This window comes from Mus musculus, chromosome 14, assembly GCF_000001635.26.
Source record: "Mus musculus strain C57BL/6J chromosome 14, GRCm38.p6 C57BL/6J".
NCBI classification, from domain to species: domain Eukaryota; kingdom Metazoa; phylum Chordata; class Mammalia; order Rodentia; family Muridae; genus Mus; species Mus musculus.
In genome coordinates, this window is record NC_000080.6 from 103253198 (window position 1) to 103272493 (window position 19296).

Below are 19296 nucleotides of genomic sequence, written 5' to 3' on the forward strand. Positions count from 1 at the left end.
GTATCCTTATCTAGTTTTATAAACTATGTTATTAACCATTTTTAGTAACCATTATCTGTAATTGAAAAAATATCCACTAGAAAGTACAACGCACACAGTAAGATCAAATTATACTTTGCATTTTCTTTAATTATGTACAATTTATCCACTAAAATTAGAATATAACTAAAAATGACTCGGAAAGGAGCAAGGCTCCCAACTAGAATCACAGAAGTTATGGTATGTTCTCATAAAAATATGAACTAGGGATACTGTGTTGTGAAAAGATGGATATATTTGACAGCTAGATAAGGACTACAACAGACACAAACTTGTACATTTTCAGATATATAGGTGTTACCTTTATTAAACAGGAGAAATCTACTATGAGCTAGTTCGCATTTGATATCTTAACAGAAATTTAATTTCGGAACTAGGTGTAATAACTGATTTTATAATCTTCAGCCTTAGAAAATTGTCAAGTATGGGGAAAGGAAACAAAAAGTAGATGATAGAAACAACTGCTTATTCTAAGAAAAAGAATGGATCTGGGCAGCTAAATTCAGAGGGGCAGAAGAAAAGAGTCTTAGGAATTCGAATGAGAAGAATTACTGAAGGAATTCCCAGAGGGACAAACAAGATGCTTGCCAACACTCTAGGAAGGCAGGGAGGCAGAAAAGTCAGCCACTGGGAGCAAGCAAAACACTGAAGTGCTCAGTGTGGCTGGAGAAGAAAGAGGCACAGTCCCTTCACGCAGACCAGGAATAAAGGGACAAACAAAGGAGAACAAACAGCTAAAAACAAAACTGAGCTGCAGGACAGGTGCACTCCATTTAAGATGGCAAATCTGAGGAAGGGTGAACACATTAAAAAGCCGGGCGTGGTGGCACACGCCTTTAATCCCAGCATTCGGGAGGCAGAGGCAGGTGGATTTCTGAGTTCAAGGCCAGCCTGGTCTACAAACTGAGTTCCAGGACAGCCAAGGCTACACAGAGAAACCCTGTCTTGAAACCACCTCCGCACCCCCCCATCCCCCCCAAAAAAATAGACAGACAGACTTCAGAGGTCAGACGGAGCTAAGAACAGCACTGCATAGATCCTGCAGACATGCTGAGGCAGGAGGCTCAGGGAATGGTGAAGGCACATCTCACAGGGGTAGGAGGGGATAATAGGAGTTGAAAATATGGTTATAAGGTTAGTGGACGAAAAACTATCCTGCTTCATAAGTCTTTATTTTTGTTGTGATGTGTTATGCAGATCCTGTGCTGAGAAAAGGGACTGGCGAACAGAACAGTTCACAGTGAGAATCTGCTCAGCTGTTGGGGACAGAACAGATGGACACCTAGCTGAGGACTGAAAGAGCTCACAACTGAGACAGATCATCAGCCTTTCTAGGAGATCACAACTGAGCTTCAGGAAAGCTGAGAGAAACCTTTTAGCTTGTTAACAAGCTTGGGACTTACCAGTAATACTTCTCAGAAATTTTATTCTATTTTTTCCTGACAAGAATGTTTACTATCAAATTCTCAAAATATCTTAAACCAGTTTGTAAAAAATAAATGAAAACAACTAAAAAGCCATGCAAAAGCAGAGTTGCACTCACTGCAGAGGCATGAGCTGAATCTGAAATGGCATCTGTCTATATAGATATGGTGTCTATATAGATATGGTGTCTATATAGACATGGTATCTGTCTATATAGATATGGTGTCTATATAGATATGGTGTCTATATAGATATGGTGTCTATATAGATATGGTGTCTATATAGATAGATATGGTGTCTATATAGATAGATATGGTGTCTATATAGATATGGTGTCTATATAGATATGGTGTCTATATAGATGATATGGTGTCTATATAGATATGGTATCTATATAGATATGGTGTCTATATAGATATGGTGATTTAAATCTTTACAAGTTCTTAAACAATAGTTATGAAAAATACAGGCAGACTGATACATTTATGCAACATAATGTACAGAGTGAAAAAAAATGAAATAGTCTCTAAATTGATTAAGAAATAAAATGAAAAGTGAAAAAGGCTAAGAATAAAGGCTGTAGAAAGTATAGCAATGATAAACTCAAAGATGTGTGTGTGAATGGGTGCATGTGTGTGCATTTCACCACTTTATGAGTACCAAGGTAACAAGACCATATAGGACCCTTTACACTATACTTAAGTCACTTACCACAATAAGACCATATATTAAAACCACTGTCAACCAAATTAAATTTTCAAATAATCAAAAATTTATCTGCATAGGCAGGCAATAAAAGGAAAATAAAACAGAAGGCCGTGCCTATAAACAAATGAATAGATGATAGGTAGGTAGATAGCTAGATATAGTTTTTCACTTGGTTTTCATCTAGAGAATACAGTCATATGAATGGGAAGAACAGTGAAAAAGGTTGATTCTCAACTCTGGGGACAGCAAGTTTGGGCAAGTGAACAAGTGTCACTTTAGAGGTGTGCCTTGTGAATTAATGTCCTCATGGGAACATCTACTTCAATGCAAACGGGGACGGTTCAAAAAGCACGGACATATGAAATGTTCCCACTGATTTTCAGTAGGAGCACTGGGAATCTGAGACCAAAGATAAGCAGGACTTGCAGAATAGGTTCTTTGAACTTCGTCTATGGTAGTCATGAGTTCATTTACTAAACTATTTAAAAAGAGAAGAACAAAAAATAAAAATTATACCTGTGTATATATATGTGCATTCCATGTACTCTACATAAATTATATAAATTCTGCAATGTCAGACAGGACCTGAAAACTAGAGCTCAAAGAAATGACAATCAGAGCACTTATGGGAGGTGGTGAAGCAGGGACGTGACCCTTGTCTAAAGACTTTCAGACATAATAATCAATAGTATATCTGGATACAAGGACAAGAAGAGAAAGGTAAAATTCTGATACATTAGCATGCTGGACAAAGCACCAGAACTCCATAATTAATTCCCAAGTCTGACTTTAAGGCTACAGAGAATGGTAAATTAATTTGGAATTCAGAAACTTGAGAGCACAATGAACAAAACAAAACAAATTTTGAATTTTAAAATCCTAATAGACCCTTTTCAGGAATGAATGCACAAAAGTCTTATTAGCCTTCCAACATTTATTTTCGAAATACACGAAGAATGGTGTTAGTGTAGTAGAAAACAATCAAGGCAGTAAGACCAGGCTTGGCTCTAGCACAGGCTATTATAGCTCTAACAGATAAATTACCAAAAGGCATCCACAGTAATGCGTGCTTTTACTTAACACTTGTTACAGGCTGGGCTGCACAATGAGTCCATGACCCAAATCATCTCTGGAATCCCACACATGCATCTAGGGAGATACACTGAATCCTACTTAGAGCAAAACCTCAGGCACACAGCTCAAAAACTTGACTATGATCAGCTACTAAATGGGGAAAACAAACAAAAACCCTGCCTGAACAGTCAACTAAGTCCTTAGGACAGAATGACTTACGGAAGGAGCTGGCAATAATATCTCCTCCATATTGGACCACTATATATACACTATAATAGTCTCCTTATATCAGTCAACATATTTTATTATGTGTTAACTAATAATGTATATTTGGTTACTAGAAACATTTAAAATGCATTCAACTACATATGTCAAGTTAACTAAACATCTATTCATGCTTTGTTTTTGTGGTAATAAGCGTGCTACAGAGGCTTTGTTGATAATTGATAATTGTAAATAATTGATAAACTCATGTCTAAATTAACATCTTTTGCAAGTCACACAGAGCTCCAAGTCAAAATTGGTTTACTTAAAATTAGAAGTGGTCTGGATGAATTTCTAGTCCACAAGGATATCATGTAGGCAGACTGCTGTGTCGCCCAGTTTAGCTCTGCTACACCATATGTACAAGTGTTACAGCTCTGACTAGAAAGGTATTCTGGCTGTCGGAATGCAAGGAATACAGAAAAGACACACGACACAAAAACTTCACACAAAATATTTACTGGGGAAAACTCAGGAGCGGCTAGCTGCCTCTGCGAGGAGGAGAAATAGCGGCAAGCTGAGGAGAAGGCAGGCGTGTATAGGGCTTCTTAGGAGTGGAGTTTCCCAGGGTAGAGATTCCCAGGAAAGGTATGGTAGGATTCCGTGTCCTGAGCTTGGAATGAGCTCAGGGACTGGTGGGATTCCCAGTCCCAGACCTGAGCAGGCTTTCTGAGCTATAAACATGCCCCGAGCCTTTAAGTTACCCAGTTAAGATGAAAGCATAAGGAAAACTGTTCATGCTAGAAAAGGACAATTTTGAGAAATTAAAACAGATCGCACAGGGCTGGAGATGACTCAGCACTTGGGATCACTCATTGCTCTTGCAAAAGACCTGGTTTCTGGTCCCCAGCACAGGCCCAGTGTGGCTCACAACCACATACAACTCCAGCTCCCTCCCTCTTTTCCTCTGGTAAAACCAGTCAAACATGTGATACATGGACATACATGTAGACAGAACATCATACACATAAAATAAACATATAAATGCTTAATGCATTAAAAACAGATCTTATTGGAGTTTAATACACAAATAATTTTGTTTCAACACCAGTATTCCTTGAAGATGAACAAATTGACCTATCAAAACTACTAAGCATATTACTTTGATTTTCTTTCCTCGGGAACTCATTATAAATTCATGGATGGTGCCGACTAAAATGTTCAGGGAAACATGGGTTTTAGGTACCCTTTCATTTTAGAAGACAATATAAACATTCTTTCAACAGACTTTACATCTTAACAAACTAATACAAGGATCTTGTTTTATACTACAACCTTTTCACATTATACAATAGTTAAAATAACCCTAGCACTGGAATCTGAGTAGTCATGATTATCACTCTTTCTTTTCCAAGTATGTTGTTTGGCAAGTATTTATTTGCAAAATGACATTCCAGTACCAAGTCTTACTTTTCAGAAAGTGCTCTACTTCATACATGACCGCAATTCTATCATATCTAAATACAATGATCTTTCTGTATAAGGCTCCAATGTGCTTACCAGGTAATTATTAGTAACAGTCATGGTAACTTATAATAAACCTTTATGTACCATGAACTTTCAGAGAGAAACAAAATGTTGACACTTTACAGAATCATAGGCCCTATGATATGCATGCCACAGCAGTGTGGTGAGTTAACACAATTAAAACTGTTGAGTTTATTTAATACCTAGGAGAAAAAGAGTTTCTTTCTTTCAAGGGCTATAAATAAGAAATTGTAGATGTCATCTTGATTCTGACAGTGACTCAACCATATACTATGACTATGGAGGGAGAAATGAGGCAGAGTAGAAGCAGGTTCTTATAAAACTCAACTGCTGACCTAAAGCTGACTCTCCAGAAGTGATAAATAAGTCTCTATGTAGACATAAGCAACTTCGATTTTCGTTAAGATAACCTACTTCAGGAGCACAGAGCTGTAATCTCTAGGTCCATAAGGCCACTCGCCTCTTGAGATACTATCAGCATGGAACATGGTGAATGCATACATGTGGGCCTTTTGTACCTAAGGTAGGACTCTTGATTCAAAGGATTTTCCCTGGCTCAGAAACACCTTGCTGCTCTAGCTGACATACCCTTAAAAGCTACAGCAGAACCTCCATTTTTCTTAGTTCTCTTTCCTGTGGGTGAGACCTTTTGCATCTGTTACTACCCCTTTTAACTTTCGGGTTTTCCTCTAAAAAAATCACATGCATATCCAATCCTGCCTTATCTACTCCTTCACAGAAGACAGGAACTAAGAAAACAGATCTCCCCCAGCAAGCACATGGTGGCTCACAACCATTTGTAATGGATTCGATGCCTTCTTCTGGTGTGTCTGAAGACAGTAACTGTGTACTCACATACATAAAATGAATTAATAAATCTAAAAAAGAAAAAAGAAAAAAACAAAGAGGAGGGAAGGAAGGAAGGAAGGGAGGGAGGGAGGGAGGGAGGGAGGGAGGGAGGGAGGGAGGAAGGAAGGAAGGAAGGAAGGAAGGAAGGAAGGAAGGAAAGCGTAAAAAGATAAAAACAGATATCCTCTCACTTTTGGCAGAAAGCTCATCTGGCTGTATTGAGGCATGTATTAGCCACCGAACAAAGGCCATAACAAAAAGGACTTGAACTAAATTATTTCTTACCTTTAAAGAAATTATTTGTAAGGAATTGGTGTGGCAATTTATAGTGCAGAAAACTAAGCTATTTCTAATTTGTAGTTTTGTTATTCTCCGTAAGTTCCAAATGGTGGTATCTAAGAACATCTTAGATCCTGCCAGCATTCATAAATTCAACCAACCAGCTACAAGAACAGCACAATGCCAGAGCTACTCCTATCTACCTGCTTCACATGGTCACACCAACTTACCTAGGGAAGAGTGAGTATTGCTAAAGGACTTACCTCTAACAGTTGAGCTCTTGCTATTTATGGTAAGTCAAAATATCAGAGCGACCAGCAGGTTTCAATGTCATGCAAATATTAGACAGAAATATCAGTAAGTACCCCCTTCCTTCCTTCTCCTCCCCCTGCAGTGACAGGAGTGAGCCCCTGCCTTTACAAGTCTAACGACTGCCACTGAGCTACACTCCCAGTCACACTGCAAACTCTTTGCTTTATTTTGCAATACAATTCGGTATGTTCACTATCTTCCTATTGCCATGTGAAGCCTTGATTAAAAAAAGAATATCTGTAAAGAATATGGTTGGGTTTTGTGGTAATCCTACTCACTCTCATACATAAAATGCTTATCAACTGTTCACACTAACTACAAATCAGCTACCTCATATAAGCACCCAACCAGGAACCATCAAGTAATTGTAGAGCTAGGTTTTCAAAAACAGTAGTAGTAGTAGTAGTAGTAGTTTCAGTAAACAGAGAGAGAGAGAGCGAGAGAGAGAGAGAGACAGAGACAGAGACAGAGACAAAGACAGAGAGATATTAAACTATAGAAAGGAGAGAGAGGAAGGGAGATGGGAAAAAAGAGTATAGTAAAATAAAGTTGGTCACTACCTGGAATTGACATCCCCATGTCCCAGCTGGCCGTGCTGCCCATATCCAAAGGTATAGACGTCTCCGTTTTCCATGAGAACCACTGAAAATAATAGTTTTATATCTTTATTATATGCATTTTACATTTCTATCAGAGCAATACTGAGAGCAGTGTAATTTCCACTGTTCAATCTTTAGTCATAGAAGGGCATTAGATGGGAGGGCACAGTGGGGCAAGAACTATAGGGAGGGAAAACTAATATTGCAAGCCATGACAACACCATATTGAAGCCTACCAAATAGATGCCTCCTAAAATAGACACATACAAAAACAGATTAAACTGAGCTATCCTATAGTGGGGACAGTATCACAACTAGAAAACACACTGGCAAAATAGTGATGATGCCAACCGTGAAGATGATGACAAAGCCAGAAACCCAATGCTGGAAACAGGTTTTCTCCTTTTGAGTTGTTCTCCACTGTTGACACATAGAGCCCATCTAAGTATTAAAAGCTACTGTCAGTGCTCTTAGTTCATCTCTAGAACTTGATGGTAAGACCCTACTGCTAAATACACTATACACGCTTCAACTACATAAAATGAAAAATCCAGCAAGAGTTGGCCTGACAGCTCCATCCACCTTGGCTAGCTTTCAGGGTGCTATGTACCCATTACCAAAAGGGAAAGTAATCAAAACTGTTACCCACGGTAGAGCCCTGTGAGCCACAATGACTCTCTGGGGATGATATTCCCACTGGTGCAGGAGTGGCATGAATGTTTTTGTTGTAACCAAAATTCTGATCGGATTTAAGACCCATCCTGTTAAATAGAAACCATACTTAGCAGGGCAAGCCTGTGGCTAGAAAGGTCATGGGCCACAGGGAAGAGCTGCTCCCATTACTTTGTTTAGTAAAAACAAATCCTAAGGATTTTGGCTAGACACACGGACTGTGGCATTCCTCAGTACCCATCAGAGGAGCTTCTTCTTGCAGTGGATGGCAGTTAGCAAACAGACGCACAACTGGTCAGCCTACAGAGAATGCAATACTTCAGAGTGTTCAGACCTAAATGGGGACATCAGTATCACACACCCTTCCTCTCAAAGGCTCAGGAATCTTCACAGGACAGAGGGGAAGATGATTTAAAAAGCTAGACGTAACACATGACTACAAAGAAACATCATTTTCCAGACACAAAGGGCAGATGTACAAATGGATTTTCAGTGATTGATTGTGACAGTATGAACAAGACCCATAAAAGTCCAAACTAGACAAAATTCTAGCATGAAGCTGGGGAGGTGGGCATGGAGTCCCACAAAAGCTGATAATCTATTAGCATTTGATAGCTGTTGGGAGAGGGAGAGTAATTTTTTTTAAGGATGAGAACCCTAACTTCAGGGCAAGTCCCACTTTGAAGAGTCTTTGGGTAATACAAATTGATGGGAAGGGAGGGAAGGAGGGAGGGAAAGAGTAAGAAGGAGGGGGGAGGAGGGAGGGAGGGAGGAAGGAAGGAAGGAAGGAAGGAAGGAAGGAAGGAAGGAAGGAAGGAAGGAAGGAAGGAAGGAAGGACGGACAGAGAGACAAGAAGGCTGGGTGGACAAGGAAGCAGACCAAGGAAGACTCCTAGGAATCCTAGTCCTTGTGAAGCACAGGCAGGTGGATCTCTGTGAGCTCCAGCCTCATCTAAAAACTGAACTCTAGGCCAGCCTGGGTACACAGTGGGGCCTTTCCTCAAGAGAGAGAGAGAGAGAGGGCTTATATAATTCTACATTTAATGAAAATTAATCACCTTAGTACTGCAGAGTATTTTATAGGTCATAAATGTACGCTTCTCATAATATACTCTAAACCTCTTATAAATACCTCTTATAAATAACAGTAACATTTAATGATATATGTTAGCCTGTCTTACTAATGTGTAAAGACATATAAAATCCTGTTCAATAATTTAGAACATTTAGAGGTTGGCAGGTAGGATAGTAGTCTAGACAATTATATACATCAACAACATAACAGAGCCTAAGGCTTGCCAATGTCTTCTCAAATAAGAAAACATATTTTTTAACTTTTGAGAAAGGTTGAATAGTGCAACCCAAGCTATTTAAATGCAATGTCAATAATTTATTGAAAATCTAATTATTTTGATCATTTTATTAATTATATACATTTCTAATTCAATAACAATAAAACATGAGACAATATTATGAAAGCCATAGGATTTTAGGATTAAAAGGCATTTCAGGAATGATTTCATTTCCTTTAATTTCCTGAACTGAATTAGAAAATAGGTTTATCAGCAGACAAACTAGAATTTAGATCTTTTGACAAGTATAACACTCTATCATCATGCTATAGTTTTTTTTTTTAAAGATTCTTTAGTGACAACAAAACAAAACAAAACAAAAACCCCATCGACTTGAGAGATACGGTGCCTTGTCATGCAGGTAACAAGCAATGTTTATCAACTCTAAGCAAGTTAGACACAATGGTAAAAATGCAGTTATACCCTAAGGTTCCAGCTGCTACCTGAGTGGTGAAATCCACAGCTGACTTGTACTGCTCGGAGCTCACAGTCAAACCTCACAGAGCCTGGAGGGTAGGTGGTGATTTTGCTTGCGTCCTTTTCCCCTCTGTCTCCACTTCCATCTGAAAGTGTTAACATGCACAATTATACAATTATTCATATTCATAACGAAATTTAAATCAGTTTACTATGGAAGAAAAAGAGAAAAATGTTAAAAGGAATGAGCAAGAAGACCCTGTAGTTGTTAGAAGAGATAGATCAAGAAGCTATCATTAAAGAAGCCAGTCTGAATAGATATATAGTATACTTCTGTTATAGCCTACTAAATCAGTAAAAAATAAAGATATGATCTGGTAAAATCTAGTAAGCTAATTAGCTGTGTAATGAAAATGCACAATTAAGTAATAGAAATAAAATTTTAATATGAAATTTAAATTTGATATGGAAGAATATAGTCTGAATAAAAAATAACTACATGCAATGTCATTTAACAATAATTTTACTTAGGAATACTGTTAGTGATTGCTAATTTAAAAAATCCTAGTAGACTCACAAATGACCGATTTCTTAATCAGCTCTCAGAAAGGCTGCTGCCTTTCTGCCCACCAGGATGGCAACTAAACTTAAAAAGAAACTTGATAAAGACCAAAGAGCTTTCTTCAGGATCCTGCAGTTCAATGGCCTCTTCTTCCCCACCGTTCCTCTACCTTCCCTCTCAGTGTTTAGTGTGGCCTCCCTCACCTGCTGTAAGTTAGCCGGTCCTCTGTCTGCGCTCCTTCCTTCTTTCTATCTTTAGTTTGTTCATTGATAATTTTCCCTCCCTTTAGGCTTCTCTCAACCACTGCTTTCTATATTTGATATAGAAATTATATGACATTCTAACCATAACTTCCACATTCTAGAATTTTAAAACTTGAATTTAGAAATGTGTAAATAAGACACATAACTTGTTTTTTGAAACAAAAACTATACATTACAATCTAGAATGTGACCTTTATTTTATCAATAGTCAAATTCCTTTCATGTGGTGTGTATGAAATTGGAAGGAATTCCAACAGGTCACCTGGGCTGAACCACTCCATTGTGGCACAGAAACATTAAACAAGTGCATTAAACATGCAGATACATATGTTAATCTATAGCAAACAGTTTGAATTCTGGATTTTATTACCCTCTTTAAAATATTAAATACAAGAACATTGAATCATTTAATTTTCATTTTCATCAGTAAATCATTCACTCTGATTTACTTTTATCAATATTTAGTTAACACAAACTTGTCCTAAAATATGACTTTCTTTGCTCTAAGTGGACTTTATCTTGAAAACGTTGAATACTTTCTAACACTTGGACAGTAAAACCTCACTAGTTCAGAATAGCATAAAATGGGTGGGCCTGTGTGACTTAATGAAGAAGTATTAATTACAGAATATGTATGTAAAAGTTCAGTTTTGTTATTGTCAAGCAATATAGATTATATATTAAATGCTACAACGAAGAAAATGTATTCACATACATTAAACTTCAAAATAGGCTGACATTACATTAAAATGTACCATAAACATGAAATTCCTTTAACATACAAGAATTAACTGCTGGACCCAGAGGCTGAAGGCACGTTGAAGGAATCCTTCATTTCTTGAGCCCTTGGTTTGAAAAGCTAGTGATTTTAGACAGGATTCCCCTTAAAAGTATGACCCTGAAAATTCAGAGGAAGAAATTACTTTGAAATTTTATTTAAAAATATCATAAATACTACACCTGAATTAGTGAGGGGTTTTACTATGACAGGATAACAAATAATACCTCTTTTGCTAAATATTCTAATGTGAGTTTGTTAAATCAAAGAAAAAACAAATTTAGAAAGTTCAGTATTTTGTTGCAGTTCAGATAAAATATATTTTTTGTTTAAAGGCTTCTCTTTCATCTTGGAAGATAGTGGATACACTAAAGGTCTCAAACAAAAAGGAATATATATTTTCCAAGAGTTATCTATTTAAATCAAGTACTAGATGGGAACAAACTTTCTAACTTTGTCATAACTGGCAAAATATATACTTATTGAAAGAAGTGTGATTTATGATCTTTCCAGACATAATAAAACATATTCCACTATATAAATGTATTTTGTCCATTTAGAAACTTCTACCTTGACTTGAATATTGTTCTCGTTCTATGAGTTGGAGGCTAACAGAGATACAAATCCAACAAAAGATGTACAACATCACAGAAGAAAAAATTTTCAAGGCCTAATAGTTTACTAAATAAAATTGATATGAATAAGACAATGAAAGATTTTATTTGATGTACAACTTCTACTAGAAGTTTTGCTAAGAGTTCATATAAACACCCTATATGTAAAACCATACCTTAACTACAGATTGTGAAAGTATTAATAAAAGACAGTCTTAGTCAGTCGCAGAGTTTGTAAGCACACACACATGCATAAACACACACATACACACACACTGGGGTCTTCATAGAAAAAGTGATATAATTATAAAATTTGAACATTTTTAAGTTTTGAAAAGAAGTACTTAGTAAACAGCCAAAATGTAGTCCAAATCAAGAATCAGCAAGTGAAATTCAGAAATGTCAAATATGTTGAAGCTCAATACTCAGAAAAAGATAAATGAGCAACCAAAAGACTTCATTTTGTGTTACGATAAATAAATAAATCTGAATAATCGTATAATGGTCTTCTTAGCAAGACCATAACTGTCTTTTTCTAATCAATGTTCCTATGATATTAAAACTGACAATTTGGTAGATATATAATTAAAACATGGCATTTATCTTCTCTGAACATATTTATGTAGAAGAAAAGAAGACTTGGCATCTGAAGGATTATAAACTTGAAATTTAATTTTTACATAAAGTCAGGTATTTTTTTAGCTAACCTAAGTTAAACAAACCTAAAAGTGGTCTCAGAATACGGTGAGTGCTTTGAGCAAAATACTTAAATTTAAAAGACCAGGAGAGGTAGCTCCTGCAATATCTTAAGGACTTGATTTGTGCCATAAACAGTGCAAAACTTCCAGTGCCACTGTGGATAAAGTAGCATACGGATCCCAGCACGGGAGTCACAGCCCGGGAGTCACAGCCCGGGAGACACAGCACGGGAGACACAGCCCGGGAGACACAGCCCGGGAGACACAGCCCGGGAGACACAGCCCGGGAGTCACAGCCCGGGAGTCACAGCCCGGGAGACACTGGGCCTTTTGCATTACTCCTCCCACTTGTAAAACATCAACAGTGGTGCACACCTCACAAAGTTCTTTGGCAGATTAAACAAAGTAATTTATGCAAAGTATTCAATTAATATTTACCACTGTTGTTTGTTATTGTTTGCTTTAATCAACGTAGCAGTCCAACAACACAGTATTCTTTGACCATTTTACTAAACCGTAAGGGTTACCAACAAGTCCAAAATCATAAATGATGGAACTAATTTAGATTTTGGATATTAATAAGGCTCATGTGTTTTTCCCATTATCAAATCACCAAATTGTAAATCTCTAGTAAAAATAAACTATTTACATATTTAATGATATTGCAAGTCTTGTATATCAAGAGAGTCCTAAAATAGAAAGCAAAGCATGCCACTGAGAGTTATGGTTGGATTCATGGATTTCTATGTGCAAAAATTACACATACATCTCATATTTTTAATATAATCTTTACAGCAATATAGGTTGTAAATTATTCTTACTTTTAAAATAAAGATACAGACCCTAAAAGGACTACCAAATATAGAACAGCTGTGTGGTTTGAGTAAATGAAAGACATAGCATGAACACTGAACCCCATTAAAGCTCATGCTTCCACTATACTCTTCAGCACTCTTTCAAGGTTTGCCTTTGCTTGGCCCAGTGAATGGCACTATTAGGAGGTGTGGCCTTGTTGGAGTAGAAAGTTAGCTAGTCTTCTCCTAGCTGCCTTCAGAACAAGATGTAGAACTCTCAGCTCCTTTGCTAGAACAGTGTCTGCCTGGATGGTGCCATGCTTTCTGCCATGATGATAATGGACTGAATCTCTGAACCTGTAAGCCAGGCTCAATTAATGTTGTCCCTAGGTTCTTGGTCATACTGTATTTTTACAGCAATGAAAACCCTAAGACACATTCTCAAATAGAAATACCAGAAAATGTCAGGCGGTGGTGGAGCATGCCTTTAATCCCAGGCAGGTGGATTTCTGAGTTCGAGGCCAGCCTGGTCTACAAAGTGAGTTCTAGGACAGCCAGTGCTACACAGAGAAACCCTGTCTCAAAAAAGAAAGAAAGAAAGAAAGAAAGAAAGAAAGAAAGAAAGAAAGAAAGACAGAAAGAGCGAGCAGAAAACACTCCCAGGTGCTTAGCACCATGTCTTCAGCATGTCACATCAGCTGCTCTAAGATAGAGTCTAAGACTATTTCTTGAATAATTCAGATGTTCCTAACTAGGTATGACATATCAAAAAACTTCCCTTACTTTGATATGTAGCTGGAGAAAATGCTAATCCAAGAATCCCGTAGAAATCTAGTTTATGACTGTAACCTACTATATGTGATAACAGAATTCCACTCTGTGATTCAGCCTTAGCAGTGGAGTTTTTGTGATCACAAACTGCCATCCTATGAGCATCTCTGAAGTTCTTCAACTTCGCCAGGAGCTCTCTAGCTTTCCATTTTAGAAAGCACTGTTACTAATAAATCGAGTTTTTAGCCCATGTAAAGTCACAGGTCAGAAACTGTAACTGTTGTCATCCTATGTTTATCAACATAATTATATTTAAGTCAGAAGATAACTAGCACAGTGAACTAAGTAAGAGGTAAACTAATGTCTAAAGTACTTTTTAAAAAAAGTGTATAAAGGGGAAATATTAAAATACAGTGAAAGGCAGTAAGAGTCGTCAATAGAGAGGAATAAAAGACAGGAGAGTGAATAAGGAGCTGGACAGCTAGCATAGTGAGTAGGTAGACAGCAGGAAGTGGGCAGCTAATATTTCGTATAGATAGGACACCGTCTCCTAACCTAACACTGCATTCCTCTTGAAGTAAACAGATGAAATTATCTCACTTTATAAAACCAGGAATATATATAAATGTACAAACCTGGTTCTGTAATATCACCTCCTTCTCAAAGAGACTGTTATAGATCTACAAACACTAGTCCAGCGCACACGGGAGTGATTTCAGACTCTCATTTTGCTTAAAGGTTCTATAGCTACTAGTCTCCAACATGGAAAAAGTGATTGAAATCTGTAACACTGGTTTTCGTTTAGTACTATAGTCAAAACAATTTTTCAAGTGTGGTTTGTAATAATATACTAAGATTTTAATGTATATCATAAAATTGAAATATTTTGTTCTACTTTATGTAAAGTTTTAGAAGAACTCACCATCATAAATTTATGGAGAAAAGAGATTAAGAAGGTCTGTACTAAAAGTGGAGCATGATACCATAGAGTCTGGCAAATAGCAAATAAAATTTACATAATTTATTCTAAATATTTTGTAAAAGTTTTATGTATATATAAATTGCTTGATTACCCAGTAAATAAACACAAATCTGATCTTATAATAAGTAAAATAATATATTTCTTATAAGTAATAATACATCTAAAACATTGTTTCTACTATACATATTATATATTTATACTATATATAAACTTAATCTATATATTTAGTTTAAAGTCCCTGCTTTGTCTACTTTGAAGCTGACTAGGGCAGATAATCAAGAGCATATGACTGCCAGTTCTCACATGAAAGTCACTTTTTAAAGACAGGTTAAAGGTCTCTAGGCAAAAGAAAAAAGCAAGGTAGACATAGTAATTCGACCAACCTGTCTATATAGAAAAATGTTTTAAAACTTCCAACAATCATCAGTCCCACCTTAGGCATTTTAGAGAACAGCAAAAATAAGTTGCAATAATTCTTAAGTAGCCAATGAATGATGAGTACCTGTTTCACATGCTAGGATTCAAGACACAATTTAGACATAAATAAAAAATTGTCTACATTATTAGCACTTGATATTAACCAAGATACAACTGGTTGTTTAAAACAGACATAAACATACTTCGGAATGATTATACTTAGCCCAGAGCTCTGCCTAAGAAATAGTGATGCAGGAGGCGATTCCTGGTCTCTCTCTGGTTAGAACTCTGACCTCTCGGAAACTACAACACATCTCTAAGCTTTACTCTCTATTTATAGCTTTCCACCTGGCCTTCAAATAGCAAATATTTATACATTCTTATATGTTATTGCCATTAAAATAGCAGAAATGTATTGGCAGTTTTAACAGTTTTACACACTATACTCCATAATTTTGTAAATATTAACAGTATTAAACTAAAACCTTACATTGTGATCTTCAAAAGGCAAATGACAAAGAATAAAAATGATATTCATTACCTGTTTAAAGCTATGAAAGAGGAAAGCAAATGAAAAGACAGAATGCAGAACACATTCCTTGTTGCAGTTCACAACAAGAAAGAGAGAAGGGAGCACCAGAGCCACAAAGGACAGTCCCACTTTGACATGTCCTTTCTCCTCAGGCTACACCACAGAAGCAGAGCAGAAGAGTCAGTTTTGTGCATTTTCCCAGAGACAAAATTCCATCGAGTGGAAGAAATTTGGAGAGCATCCCACCTAGGTGGTAAGGAAGACCAAATACCTTTGTGCTTGTCCCGTTTATGCTTTAGCTGAGCTGGATGGGATCTGAGTCTGGCTAGTGCCTGTTCTCGGTGGTTCATAAAAATAGGACCAGCAAATACAAGGGGGCCTGAGGAGAAACATTTTGCATGTGCATAGAAAAGCTCACAAAAGGAAAACACTATAATGAACAAAAATAATTAAAGCTCAAATGCATGAGAAATTTATTTGTAACTGTTTTGGACATTCTACTTTTCCCAATTCCTCTTCCCAATAACTACTTCAATCCGACACATTATTATCTCAAGTACAGTTTATAAAGGAAAAGTCCAATCTTTTATTCTTATAAAGACTGGGCATTTACACATAATCTCAAGTGGATTACTAGAAGTTATACTAAAATAATCTTTAAGGCATTCTTGATACCATATCTTAAAGATTAGTAAACATATATTGAATGATAACAAATTTGTTTCCAATTGAAATAATAGTATACAACAGCATTTTAAGTTAACAGATCTCTAACACCTTTGCTATAAAACCAAGGTAAACTTGTCCCTGACATCTATCTGTCTGTGTCCCACATCTGTGGGAACAAGGATGACCTGGACTGTGTCTCATACTGATAGTGGAAAGGACCATCCAATTCAAGGAACATTTTAAAAACATTATCATTCATTAAACCATTTCTTTCTGAAGCACCAGTATAAAAAAACATAATCACACATATTTGTTTCTTCTATTTATTTAGTTCTTAAGAAAAATATCTACAGTCAAAATAATTTAAAAATTTTTTTGTAAAGATCACTTTTTCTTGTGAACACTTAGTTGAAAAGAAAAAGAAATTTAGGTTACATTTGAAGGACATAAGAACAACAATCTTAAGTTTTAGCAACTTCAACAAAGCCAAAGTTTAAAAAAACCTGTAAATTTGAAAGTTAAATTACTAGCATCTGAAAAGAGAATTATGAAAATATATAAGTGCTGACTATTTTTTAATAAAGCATTTTCACAACTCTCTAATGCTCTTCATTTTAATTAACTTTTCTAATGATGCAAAAATTAAAACTACAGTCATAATTACTCTTCTAAATAGTTTAAATATAGGGTATCTTTAGTAAACACGAAACAAAGAATGAAGACATGTTGATTCTGTTCCCAGAAAAAAATGAGCAGCACCAATACTTTGAAAAACAGAAAAATATTTTCTTTGATTAATTATAATAGAAACAAACAGGTTTAATGTTAGGAGGATTAAGTATTATTTTCCTGTAGTGCAGTAAATTCATATAAATTGAGTTCTATTTCTAAAGGAACCAAAATACATATTTCAAAAATGAACTAAATATCTTATTTCCTCATTAGGTATTGTCATTATTTGATTTACTAAAGAAATTAGCATAAATACTGTAAAATACTTTCCACCTATAAAAAAGAATATTGAAGTAATAATTTATTATAACATAGCAAGCTATATTACCATTTTCTGATTTGGGAGTCTGATGGAGATATTTTTTACATAGAAAATACAGCTATTAATTTATGAAGTAGTTTCTCACTAAATTCAAGCTTTTAATAATCTTCTGACACAGGAACACTGACAGTACGTGCACAATCATGCCTGGAAAACCCGAGGCTCTCAACAGCATCGTAAACTGAAATCACTTTTCCCAAGTACTGACTTGATTATTTATTTAGTCACAAAACATTCAGTTATTGTTTATGTAGCAAATACTAGGTACTAGCGATGAAATTATAAAGACATAGAAGCACACTAGGAAGAATCAACTATATGATATTATTAGTGCAATAAAAGAAGTCTGTATGTCACTAAAGGTTGAAAAGTCTTATAATTAATTTGGTTGACTCAGAAAGGTTTCAAAAGATGTGGTAATTCAAGAGAGATGGAAAAGACATTCCAGTTAAAGATTTAGAAGCACTTTTGAACATTAAACAGTATTGTTCTGTCATTAATAACACATAAAGCCAAAACAGAAGGTAGGCATGCAGTCATGAGATATTAGTTTGTGTGCCTGGCATGACAGTACTCCTCTATAATTCCAGCACTTGGGAGTTTGATAGAATCAATCTCCATTCTAGAGGTAATCAGGAATGCCTGAATTGTTTTCAATCAACTAGCAAAGATATTCCAATTTGGACTCCACTTAAGAGAACAACTAGGTGTTGAGATTTGGTCTTTTGCTATGTATTATAATGTTAAATACTGCCCCCCCCACCCCAAAAAAAAGCCTGGTTGTCCCCAGGACAATAGAATCTGCACATAGACCCAAGTGATGCTATGTAACCTGGCCCCCGAGTTATCCTGATTAGTGAATAAAGATGCCTACAGCCTATAGCTGGGCAGAAGAGAGATAGGCAGAGGTTTAACTTTCTGGGATTGGGATGGGAGGAAGGGATCTGGATAAAGGAGAGAAGGAGAAAGTGGAGAGAGGAGAGGCACCATGGGATAGATTCGTGAATCATGAAAACATGGCCAACTGGAATTAAGAGCAGCCCAGATGGAACATAGCAAGCTATAACTTGGGGCTATTGAAAGGGAAGTAGACATAATAGTACAATAGGTATATATCTGCCCAGCTTTAGTGCTGACTAAGGCTTATAAATATAAAGGTTGTGTGTCTTTATCCGGGAACTGATCAAAGGTGGGGTAGAAACCCCTAGTCTGAGATTAAACACTTACTACAATTGGGAAATAAGGCATACACACACCCTGCTTCAAGCATCACAGTCTAATGAAGGGTGGTGTTTACACACTACCAAGTGGGAGGTTTGAAATAATAAAAAAGCTATCTAACAGCTCACATTATGTATGTATGTGTATAAAGTAGATTATTTGGAGCCCACTCACAAGCATGTAAGAAGCATGTAGAGTGAATGACAGCATTAAATAAGACAAGCTTTTCAGCAAAGTCTTAGTGATATACACTAATAATTTAACTGTTATTCTTGGGACTGGGGAGATGGCTCTGTAGGTAAAGTACTCACCATGTAAGCGTAAGGACCTGAGTTAAAATCTCAGCACCTACATTAACAAGCAGGCATGGCAAGACCAAGGATGAGGCAGAGGGAAGTGGCTACTTGCCTTGAGATAAAAAGGCAAGCTCTATGTTCAGGGGAGAGACACTGTCTCAAGAACT

General features: G+C 36.4%; 1 protein-coding gene across 39 annotated transcripts in view; it reads right to left on the reverse strand.

The window, feature by feature from the left end:
* Mycbp2 (MYC binding protein 2, E3 ubiquitin protein ligase) overlaps positions 1 to 19296 on the reverse strand; it is a 233430-nt gene that overhangs the window by 139787 nt on the left and 74347 nt on the right. For 30 of the 39 annotated variants that reach the window (XM_011244896.3, XM_017315794.2, XM_017315789.2 and 27 more), the window contains exons 18-20: positions 16161 to 16268; positions 9505 to 9624; positions 6999 to 7080 (exon numbers count right to left, since the gene is read on the reverse strand). In XM_011244896.3, coding sequence (XP_011243198.1) covers positions 6999 to 7080; positions 9505 to 9624; positions 16161 to 16268 — 310 coding nt within the window. Of the gene's footprint in view, positions 1 to 6998; positions 7081 to 9484; positions 9625 to 11085; positions 16123 to 16160; positions 16269 to 19296 lie in introns of those variants that run through there. The other 9 variants (XM_017315785.2, XM_017315791.2, XM_017315784.2 and 6 more) reach the window with 3 other exon arrangements.